Source organism: Nothoprocta perdicaria, unplaced genomic scaffold (assembly GCF_003342845.1).
Source record: "Nothoprocta perdicaria isolate Ctin4 unplaced genomic scaffold, notPer1 scaffold_392, whole genome shotgun sequence".
Classification (NCBI taxonomy): Eukaryota; Metazoa; Chordata; class Aves; order Tinamiformes; family Tinamidae; genus Nothoprocta; species Nothoprocta perdicaria.
The window spans coordinates 57,069-69,104 of NW_020455635.1; the positions used below are offsets into that span (position 1 = coordinate 57,069).

The window sequence follows — 12,036 nt, forward strand, 5'->3', positions numbered from 1 at the left end:
CCAATCCGATTCCAGTTGTAGTGTGTCTAAAAGGATTAGTGTTCCTGCCTGCAAGATATGTGATAATTGGATAGTTCAGTATTTAGAAGTGCTGGATAATTTTGTGTTGGCTTTCAGCTGGGTTTCAGCTGTAGTAGATGCTTTCCTGAGGATTCTGTCTTGGGAGCTGATGGGAATTGGGGGTATGAAGACCTGCCTGCATGAGTCRAAAACAAATTGAGAGGAATGGGAGCTCATGTGGTAAGAGGTGATGTTTGATTCCTTGTGCAGGATTTACCAAGTTCAGCTCATCAGGGCTTCAGTGAACTAACTTAAAACACTGTTTTCACTTTAAATGTCTGTTAAGTAACTGCTATTAAAAAAATAAATTCTTGAGTAATCCTTTCAGTTTTTTCTGCTTCTGCTTTTCTGTTAATTAGTACTCTTAGAGTATTGCATGCTCTTAGCTGAATAAAAGATGATGATGATTGAGAGAAAAGCTATTTATAGAAAAGAGTGGAACCAAACTACAAGGTAGGTGTTACAAAAATACTGCCAAAGAACAGAGCATAGTTGAAGCAGTTTTTATTCAAAATTTGTAGAAGGAATAACTTCAAAGGGAATAACCCCCTTTGAAATAGGGGGTTGGTGCATTGGTATGGTCGCTGGGATATTGTGTTGGATTGCACGTGTACCATGAGGGTGATAATGTGCATAGAAAGCGGTGAGAGGAAGGGACTGATAACATGTGAGTGTGTTYGCTGGCAGGTTTCACTGAAGGCAGGAGTTTGGGAGGACCATGGTAGTAACTGGGGAACTACCAGCACTACCTACTGGTTACCCAGCTCCTTTTCAGTCCATTCTTCCTGACATCATCTATTTTGTATATTTTGTGTTCACTGCCTAGCTGTAATTGTCCTCCAGAGAATGTAAGGTGGTTACTACTCTTTTTTTTTTTTTTTTTTTCCCACTTCAGTAGAGCCGCATGTCTTAGTTGTGTCTATGGAGCTATATACATAGACCCATGAACTTCAAGGAACAAAATAAGGAAATAGTAACATGTATCATAATATCTTGCAGTATCCCCTTGAGAAGCCAGCATTTATATCTGCAGCCTTTTCAAGATTAAGCAGAAGAGATTCATGGAAGATACCTCTAGCTCTCACTGGCAGCAGCCAATGCTTTTTCATACCATGGATGGAGGTGGCTGCACAGCCCTTCAGCTTGAACGGATCTATCTGTTCGGGTCTGGCCTTCTCTAAAGGGAAGTGGTGGCTCAGCAGCTTGCTTTGTGTACAGTATGTAGAAACACTGCAATATATGTTGAAGACTGAGAGCTGGGCCTGTTCAGCCTGAAGAAGAGAAGGCTGAGGGGAGGATCTGATCAGTGTCTGTAAATACCCTAAGGGAGGGAATGAGGAGAATGGATCCAGCCTCTTTTCAGTGGTGGCCACAGATAGGACTAGAGGAAAGGGCCACAAACTGAAGCACCAAAACTTTTACAGGAACTTAAGGATTTTTTTTTTTTTTTTAACAGTGATGGTAGCAGCACTAGAACAGGCTGCCGGGAGAGGTGGTGGAGTCTCCACGTGCTCTAGGTGACCCTGCTTGTGCAGGGGTGGGTTGGACTAGGTGTTCTCTAAAGGTACCTTCCAACCTTAAAGATTCTATGACCTAATCCTAAAGAAACATGACACACACTAGGCTTCTGTTTTAGGTGCTGAAAACTGATTTTTTTTTTTTTTTTTTTTTTTTTTAATGTGAATCTAAAATCAGGGTTTTTTTTTGGTGGTGAAAGAATGAAGCACAAAGGTGGCAATTAGATGAAAAATCAGCTGTTTGAACCTCATAGATGATTTAAATGTATCCAGTCAGATAGGTTGATACCAACTTTCAGGTGTTTACCTTTCATGTTTCTGTTTTTGCTTGTAGCATTTATGGTAAAACCAAACTTGAAGCACCTTTAATAAGATTACTGAGCTTATTTAAGAAGTTCGATATGAAAATTGCTTATGTATATGAATAATGATGGTGCAGTTTTAATGGCACACAGTCCGGGGGTTTTGATTTCTTCACAGCATCCCTGCCTTGCTTTGTGCAGAATGAGTAGTGATTATCTAATGAGCAGGTTTTTCGGTTTTCTTAATATTCTTCACTGTGTGGCCTCATGCCCTTACTGGGTACCATTCAGACCAGGATTTGAGGTTGAAGTTACTCTTTTCCTCTTTGGCATTTCTACAGGACTCATCACTACAGTATTTCAGTGCTTCAGATGTTAATTGATTTTCATAACACCCTACTGAGAAAAGGAATTATTATTAACCAGGGAAGTGGAGCACAAGGAGATTGAGGTCAGAAGTACTGTTAAGTTTGGCTGCCAAGTTTGAAACACCTGTGACCTGATTTATTATTATTATTTTTAGCAGTATTCACATAAAACTTCCAAAGCAAAACTCTAGCTTCCTTTTATGGCAACCATTAGAAGCTCTGCATTTGTCTATACGAAGTACAGGCTTTCAATACAGGCCGCTATATAATACAAGACACTCAGCTGACCACTTAGGAAATCTTTTATTTAAGAGGCTTGCCTGTTTTCACATGGAAAACCTTTTGGGCAGAGGCAAGGAGAGGATCTGTACATTAAGTGACAGCACTGAGGTGATAACGGCCCACGAGAGTSTTTTCTTCTGCTGCCCTGTTCTGCTTCCTGCCATGCTTATTCTCCAAAACTGGTGGCAAAGGAAGCAGGGCACTACTTAGAGGAGCCCCTTCTAATGTGTAACCATAGCCCACCTCCAGAAGGGAGACAAGAAATGAGCATAGGACAACAAATGAGCAGAGGTCTTTCTGGAGCATCTGTGAAATGTTCTTACTTAAAAATAGCTTATAATACGCATGTACAAAAGTATTCAGGCACTTGAGCAAAAGGGACAGCCTTAATTTCCTTTAACTTTTTTTTAACATAATTTTCTGTATTTGAAAACAAAACAGAGTCTGTCTTCAGAGATTATGTGCCCACATCCTCACTAGGTTCTTTCATTGTTTTTGTCATTAAAAATTAGCTAATCAYAACTTTCAGAAGAATAAAAATCTTATAAAAACCTGTATTTGAGTGATTGCAACGTGATCTGATGGGATGCTCCTTGACTTGCTATAAATAAATTGTATTTGGAAATAAATAGGAACTTTACTAAAATATTTTAAAGCATATTTTTCCAGTGTAATTGCACAGATCTTCCCTCTAGATTTCTTATTGTTCTGTTTAGAACATGAATTTATGGATTTCAGATGAATGTTGTCTTTTCAGAATAAGCTCTTTATCTTATCTTTTAGATTACATCTTATTGGGAGATCATTTAATTGTTTTTCTCCAGGATTTTAGAAGCATCTCTTCTTAATAATACGGAAAGGCAGCTCTACTTCCGACTTATTTTAACATAAAAAATAATTTTGCATTTAGGTTGTTAACACAGAATTAGGTTTTGGTCTCGCCTTCTATGTCTACCGTGTAAAGCACACTCAGTTGTACACTGTACTCACAGGTTTAGAGAAGAAAAAATAAATAATCTCCCTTCTTGATATGGGGGGAAAAAAAATCTCTGCACTGGATATGAACCTTTCTTTAAAATTTTCAAGTTTGTGTTGAAGAATTCATAGGGAAAATAGTAATATTGATGTGAGAAAATCTGACTTAAAGGTGAAAGGGTCTGAGAAAGTGAGTTATGGGCTGGATATGAGGAAAAAGAAGAAGGTTCAGAAACATCCTGCATATTTTTCTTTTTCATTTATGAGAGGTTTCACTGGAGTCTATTTGCTGTTTACACTGCAAAGTTCAAATGTTTCGAGTATTTTCAGAACTGCTTAAAATAAGGGAAATAAAAGGGTTTGTAACAGCATTCTTGGGATTAATCAAGACTGTAACACTTAAAGGGTTTTTTGAACAGAGTATTTTGAACAGAGTATTACAAATGCAGTGCAAGATTCAACATAACAACCTGATTTTAAAAGTATGCTTTTTTGTTTGTATTTAAGTTCCTTAGAGAATAAGMTCTGAGGTGAGTTCATCTTATCTGAATCACTTCCTAGATTATCCTTCCCATTGCTGGATGAAGAACATGCATGGAATAGGGTAGTCTGTATCCAGGAAGGTGTTGAAAGGAAATCAGAAATCTTTGTGTGAGTCGATTCTCCTCACAAGGGTTTAGAGCTGTATCAAATCCATCTGTGATACCGCATCGTTCTTCCTGAAATATTTCTGATATGGTCTTGTTTTCAGGCTGAGTTTTTGGAGGGTTGGTGTGAGGTTGTGAGATGGTAGTCTGCAATATGAGTTTAGAAGTTGGATAGTCCTCAGTCAGGCAGTGCTCAACCACATTGCTGCTTGACCTGGTTTTGTTGATTGTGGTCAGAACCTTAAGCGATTTTTAAATGGACTCAGTAACAGTATTCCAGCCCTAGCTCTTAAACTGCATTTAAGGCATTTCATAACGTGTAGCACAACTGGTAGGTCAGTGTAAGAGAGGAATGTTRCAGTTGTTTAGGCACCCATGTGTTTGAAAGCTATAGAAATGAAAAYGCTCATTAAAGAAGCCTGGTTAGCAAATTGCTTGTTATTTGGGTTTTTATTCTTTGTTTTGTTGCATGCCGTTTAGACTGCTGTTAATAGGTTGTTACTAGTTGCATGATGTTTAGATGTTCTGAAAATTGTGATGGGAACCTGAAAAAAAAAAAAAACAGCACAAAAGCAAGATTATTTTCTCCATCTGATAGCTGGAGTCTGATAGAGAAGCTCACTGTCTTTGGAAGTTTTCCTTTCCGTAGCAGTCTTCCTTTCCTTAGCAGAGGCAAAGCAAATGGGAATTAGGACGCTAACAAGGGAACGTTCCTGGTGAAGAGTCCAAACAACCATGGACCTGAGCAAGAAATCACCTAGACCTTAGAGATGCCCCTGGTAGCTGCCTCCAGCCTGTTTATATAACAAACAGGTTCACTTTGTTTTCAAGGCCAAAGTACTTATAGASGATTTATTTTCTGTATTTATTTTGTAAGTCACATGTGAGGGTTCTATTGTTTTCTTTTTTTCCTCTAGGCTTATAAGCCTCGTAATACAGAAAAGCAGCATTTGACATTTACCAACCTGAAGATGCTCTCTCATACTGAGAGTAATTGTAGCTGAAGATAATTGAGTTGTCTTGTAGATGTAACCCTGACAGTTTGTTACCACCTCACATATACAGAGGAAAATCCGCCCCGCCATCCTGGTTGCAACCATTTCCAATCTCTTTATAAAATTACAGCATTCTGAGCAATTTCTTCCTTATGTACAGAGGTAGGTAGGTATGTCTAGGGAACAATTCAGTTGCCTAAACATTGGCATCTAGTGTCATTTTAAATGTCTATGGTTATGCAGATCATCCACAGGGAGCTTGCAGAGAGGATGCAGTAGCAGTTGCTTTCCAGGCAAGGGTACCTCAGCCCTCCTAAAATGGCTTTCAGCACCCCTGCTTGGGCACCTGAGCTAATTGCTACTCAGTGTGAAAATGCAATTAAGTTGGAAATGTTCTACCAGCAAGGAAATACATGCGATTTCTCTGACTGCAGAACACTACTTTATTTCTCTCTCTCTCTCTCTCTCTCTCTCTCTCTCTCTCTCTCTCTCACTCTCACTCTCACTCTCACTCCTCAGTTGTAAACTTGGACATTTCCAAGTAATAGGTCTAATTTGTAGTTTACACAATATTTTGGTAGGTTGATATATGTTGAAAACTGGTTTCTCTGAGGTTAACAGAAAGATCGTCTATTTTTTTTTTCTTTTTAATTTCACAAAAATAGAATAAGCCTGTGTTCTGCAGGGGGGAAAAGCAATTGTAATTAAACAGCTACTCAATTCCTAGGAGTTTTAAAGTTGGACTGTGAGCCCGAAGGACAGGAAACATGCCACGTTGCTCTTGTTAAGCAGACAGTTTATTACCGCAGTTGAGACTAGAGGTTTTGCAGTTTCTTCACAAATACATTTTTGGAGGATGAGTCAGTAAAGCAGTTATCTAATGTATCCATGTTGACTGCGTGTAGAATTTTGTATTCTGTGTAATTATACTGTTTCCGGGCTAATGCTGTGGATCTTTTTTTCTTCTTTTTACAGGATTCTGCTCAGGAGAGTGTCATTACCCGAGATATTCATCGCACGTTTCCAGCACATGATTATTTCAAAGATACAGAAGGAGACGGTCAGGAATCTCTATACAAAATCTGTAAGGTACAGTCAGTACTCTGAATTTAAGTGTTTTTATACTTAAGTATTTTATATATTTAAGTATATTTAATATTCCCCCCYGGTAAATCTGTTCTCATCCAAAACACTACTCAGTAGGATTTTCAAGCTTTATTTAGATTGATTGTGAAGTCTGTAGTTTTTCTGTCGTGCTAAATTTCATGTCTCCTAAGATGCCTATCAGAAGTTGAGGCTCATGCTAGCTTTACTAACGGGGTGGTTGATGTCAAAGGTTTGTTTCAGTAGGTGTGTGAAGCCGCTGAACTTTTTTTCGCTGATAGAGGCTTCAGAGAAAGAGCAGCCCAGAGAACTGCACTGCAGTGAGGTTAAGGAAGCCCCTTCATGAGCTAAATAGCTAGAGAATAGATTAGGTGATCCTTTTACAGTATGTCGGTATAACTTTCCAATCATAGCTCTCAAATAAGCTCTAATGAAGGAATATCTATATATGTGTGTGTGTGTGTGTATATATATTTCCAACTTGCAGATGAGGGAGCTGAGGTATTAAGGGAACAGACTGGGCTGGGTTATACAGACAGACATGTTGCTAAGGAGAGAGGCAGAAAGAACATTGCAGCTAGATACGGGTTCCACTGCTGCCGATTGTAGATTTTGATTGTGACTTTATTCCTTCTCCTTTTTATCTTTTTATCTTTTTTTAACATCTGTTTACATGTAGAATAAACGAGAGCTTTAGGAAAGAAAGCTATTTCTCCTTCTCTTCCTTTTCCTTATTACTCTTTTTTCTCCTCCAATGAATTAGCAGGTAGATAGATGTTTGTGAGATGGAATTGTCAATAACAAGCAGCACAGCCACAGCAGTTCAGTAAACAACGTCCTGCGTTTGGGGCATGATAATACATACTGCTGTTCTCTAAATATATGCTGTGGTGATAGTCTCCTGTTCAAATAATAATTGGACACATGTTAAATATAGCTGCTTTGATTAGATATTGTTGAATTCATTGTCCCAGGTAATTCACATTAGAAAAATAAATGAGGAGCATAAAGGACTTTGGACCAATTATATTGATTTCACACTAATCTTGGAACATGAAAGGTGTTCATGAGGGCTATGAGAAAAATGTTCTCATGTCAATCTTTAACAAGAATAACTAGGACAATGCAGGTAATTGTCGGCTTGTCAGTTTGATATCAATTAAATGAAAAATGATGGAATGGCATTCAGCTTTATCAAGGATTAAATGTGAAAATATATTATAATGAATACCTATGGGTTTATTGAAAATAGATTTTGACAAGCTAATTAAAAAAAGAAAATACAGCATGGGTGAAAGTAATTTTATCAAAATTCTGTAGATCATTTGGTCTGATGCTACGCACAATTGTAGCTGCTAGACAAGTTAGAATATGAACAAATTACATATTAAAGACTTGACAAGCAGCTAGCCAGGAGGTCTTTAATTATCAGCGTTAAATGTTTTTTAAACAAACACTTGTTTATTTGATGCATTTGTTAGTCACTTGAACAAAAAATTGATAAAGATTTGCAGATGACAGAAAGAAGAAATGTTAAATAATAAAAAGGGCAAGAGGATGTTAGATGAATCTGACATAGGAATAATATGATTCAAGTTCCTCAGCATTTCACCACAGATGCAGCTGCTCTTGATTTTGATTACTGTGTCCAGAATTTAAGACAACTGGAAAGAATTTGTAGAAGATCCATGAGACCTATTCCATGATTTGAGAGCACGCTTTAGAAGGAGAAATTCAAGCAGCTTAGTCTATTCTATTTAGTAAAGAGGAGAAGAAGATAGAGATGAATTTGGTTTCACTAGAAATGACTTAGAGGAATTTTCTATCTAGCAGGCAGCTTGAGAGAGACAGATGCCTGTTCTTTCTGAATTTCYCTTGATAAGGATGAAGTATATCATTTGTTTTCCAAAGCCTGGGAACTCTTCCCACTCTCAGGACCTCTCTCTCTGCAGAGTAAGAACCTTCACCGCTTATCCCTGCATTTCTTGAAAGGGTCTAGATCACAACTAGCAGTATCTGTCACAAGTTGAAGACTACTTTTGTTTCCTCAGAGTGTTTTACTTTTATCAGCAGTTGAATCACCTCTGCCATTTTGCCACTTTCTCTTGATAAGAAAACATCCCACATAGCATATTTGCAGTCAGGTTTTGATTCCCTGCTCTGAACAGCCTTGCGTTATCAGCAGACTTTGTTACCTTACTGTGCGTGGTTTGTGCAGGATGGGTGAATATTTTCAGCAGTACCAGCCCCGTCATCTCTTTGTGTAGGACTCTGGGAGTTAGCTCACCACTGCTTTTGTGGATGCAAACTTRCTGTTTATTCCTTCTTGTTTCCTATCCTTTAATCATTTATCTGAATGCATAATAGGACCTTCTGCTACGGTGGTTTAGTTTCTTTAAAAATCATTTGGCAGGGATGTTGCTGAAGGTTTTTCAGAAATCTCAGTAAGCTGAATGGACTGGATCTTTTGTGTGCTTATTCAAAGGGTTTGGGAAGCTCTGCTTCCTTGCACAACAGTCCTAGTAAATCTTCCCCATGGCATTATTCAGGGGGTTGGGTTTATATTTGATGATTCCTGCCAACTTGCCAGTGTTCCAGGGATCAGGCTTAGCTTTTATGTAGCTTTCTACATAGCCCCTTTTTCTCTGGTCTTGCACCACCCTTGCGCTGTTTCCCTAAATGGCCCTGGCCATGTGGTCTCCAGATGACCTGTCTGTGRTTAATTAGGCCTTGAGTTTGAGAGGGGAGTTCTAAAGAAAGMATGTTTAAAAAACAGTTAATTTGCTTATCAACTTTGTTGGGAAATAATGTTTTGACATCTTTCTATTTGCAGCATTACTTTTGATCGAGGCACTGGGAGATACTGGGTGTTCATGCTGTTTTTCTAAGGTGAAAATAAAGAATTTGAATAATGAGATGATTGAATGAGGGTAGAAAAAGGTTGTCCTAGAGGAGGCAGGTAAAAACCGCTGCAACGCGAGGCGATGGGAGGCAGCGGGGAGGCGGCCGCGCGCTGCAGCGCTCCTTCCTTCCCCGCGGCTCTCCTGCACAGCGCCGGAAGCTGAGCAAGCTGCAAACTTCTTCTGTTGAAGAACGTTTGTGTAACAAAGCATCTAAAAATAAACTTTGAAGGCTGACAATGGTGATGAGCGATGAGAGGGGAAGAGCTAGCAGCTTTGGCTTCTGGATTTGTGATTTCACCCAAGGACATCAGATGAGCCAGATTTGTACAGAGCAGACATCTTTGGAAAAATACTTCTGTTTCTTAGGCTGTTTTTGTTTCAATACCAGGAAAATTCTAGGTGTATTTGAAGAGTTCCTTCTCCATGTTACTTTGAATAACAGAATAATGCTCTTGACCTACTTCCATACTTACATATGTAGTTAACATCCTAATGCTTCAGGGAATCAAAGCACTTGGTAGAAGAGTCCTCTCCACTGCTTGGAGCGTGTGCAGTGCACAATTTAACGTGACACGTTTTCTCTAGTTTTCTGATTAAAGTAACTCCTATTTGACAAACAACCACCGAGACTTTAATAAGGGAAATGCAATATGTTGCAGAGAAATCAATCTGTTTCTCAGTTAACAATCTTACTGGGCAAGCAGCAGAAATAAATATAACCCTTCCCTGGTTTGGTGAATCTCAATGATCCAAAGCTGGTCTTAGTGTTTAAGTGTGTGTGTGTTTGTTTTCTTTCTCTCTCCTGTGAAAAAGGTGTGAGAACATCTGTGTTATGAAGCACTTGGTTACTGAATACTTGTCTCCTTGGTTCATTAAATGCGGAGTTTATTGCWGTGCCAGCTGTAGCTGCCAGAAGGTTTTACATGCAGGATAGGACCAGTTGTTGGTTACTGTGACACCAACCGCTTAGTTTCAGTAGTTGTCTCAATGTCGTCTTGTTGGTATCCAGAGGAGCAGAGGGAACGATGAACTCGTTCTGGCAAAGCTAATACTGAATGGGACCCACCATTAGATTTGACCTTTCTTAGCCGTAGATGATGTGACTGAAATATGGGTTGAATTGCTCTTTTGTGTCCAGTGGTTTTTATGCTGCTGGATAGCACTGCCCTGTAAATTTTGTGTCTTTCATTTTCTTTCTTAGTTTCAATTCCTTGCAATGTCTCTCTCTTTCCTCCTAGGCATTTGCTGCATTTGTCCACTTTGGTTTAGCTGGTTGCAAAGGCTGTTTGCTGTTGCATTCTTAGAGTATAAGCAAAGCCATAAGCAGAATCAGTTGAAAGTTTTTTCATCTATTTTTAGTTGTTTATATTCTGCACTTGTGCATTGAAGAGCAATTTTAGTAAATATTGTTGTCTTGTTTCATGCAAAAGCTTTTTAATGTTATCTTGTCTTCTTCAATTTACATATTAATAAGGTTCCTTCTCTGCATCTGGGCTCAGCAAGGAAGCAGTGGGACTGTTCCTGCATATGGATTTTCTGCTGAGTCTGTTCTAGTAAAAAGGTCAGGCCTGTGCATCTTGAGTGCTGGGAAGAGCATAAAAGCGCTATTCTGGAAGGAGCCTGCCAGGGACGAGCCGGGCAGCAGCTCCCTTCTGTGGCCCTTGCGGTGCCTACGCCTCTGCAGGAGGCCCAATGGGCAAAATGTAGCTGCTTCTCTGCCATGCTCCATTAGCGGGGAAATAATTTCTAAAAATACAGCTTCAGCTAACACACAGTGATGTGGATGTGCAGTCAGGCTGTGGCAGTATTCTTTATGGGCTCTCTTCAGTTTGCAGTGTAATTGCAATTAATGTAATTGAATTACTGATATTTGCTAGGTAGCACTGGACTTTTTGCCGTTTCAGGTATGTTTGAACGTTAAACAAGCACAAGCAATGATCTTTCATGCTCTTGAAGATGCAGACAAAATGAAAACCAATTTCTCMTGGAGTTTGAGCTGTATTCCTTATTATTCAGCTTTTTAAATATTGGGAGAGACGAAGCTCTCATCTCTCCCAGCACACAGATAGCTATTAAACAGGCTTCAATTCTGTAGATGAATTGGTCATTAGTTAAAATGAGTTAAAGTAGGTTTTAAGTAAGGCTTTAATAGATTTATTTGAGAGAGARAATAATTTAAATCTTATTTATTTGAAACACTGTAATCAGAGATTCCTGAGGCACAGAAGAAAACAATAATTTGAACGTCGCTGACATTTCCACAAGTTGTCTTGGGAAAAAATCCCATTGGAAGTTTTTTGAAAAGCTTTGAAATGTATTTAGGAGAATATATCTCAGTCTGCATAAATATTTTTATATTTTACATGCAGAATTTGGGGTCCCCCACACACAGCATTYTACTCCTTTGGCCACAATTTCAGCCTCTTCCATCCTCTCTGAAGGAATTCCTTTTCATTTCTGGTGATTTTTCTTACCCATAGTCTTTTTGGAAGAGATTTGTTTACTCCAGTGTGATGATTTTTAAACTCTTACTATAAAACCTATTTGGATTAATTCACTACTGTTGTTAGCAAATTATTAGCTATTGTGTTAATAATTCTCAGAAGAGTGAGAACTCACACAAATTGATCATTTCCTATTAATTTTACAGCTTAGATTTCTTTAAGAAAAACAAAAATGTTTTTACTTGGTATGAAAAAAGCAGCAAAATCTGTTACTTGTTATATTACATATCTTCTAAATACAGCTAGTCTTCAAAAGCAAAAATCAAACATCTTTGGACATACTAAAGAAATAGCAGACATCTATATCCTGGTAGATTTTTGGACACAGAAAYAAAGGGAAAATATTCTTCCTGAATYGCCTTTATTTTTTTCTCCAATT

At 38.5% G+C, this 12,036-nt stretch overlaps 1 protein-coding gene across 1 annotated transcript in view; it reads left to right on the forward strand.

Moving 5' to 3' along the window:
- Positions 1–457: 457 nt before the first annotated feature.
- LOC112952155 (rab GTPase-activating protein 1-like) overlaps positions 458–12,036 on the forward strand; it is a 35,854-nt gene continuing 24,275 nt past the window's right edge. Inside the window, exons 1-3 of the mRNA XM_026044967.1 lie at positions 458–513; positions 1,912–1,993; positions 6,122–6,235. Coding sequence (XP_025900752.1) covers positions 458–513; positions 1,912–1,993; positions 6,122–6,235 — 252 coding nt within the window. The remainder of the gene's footprint in view (positions 514–1,911; positions 1,994–6,121; positions 6,236–12,036) is intronic.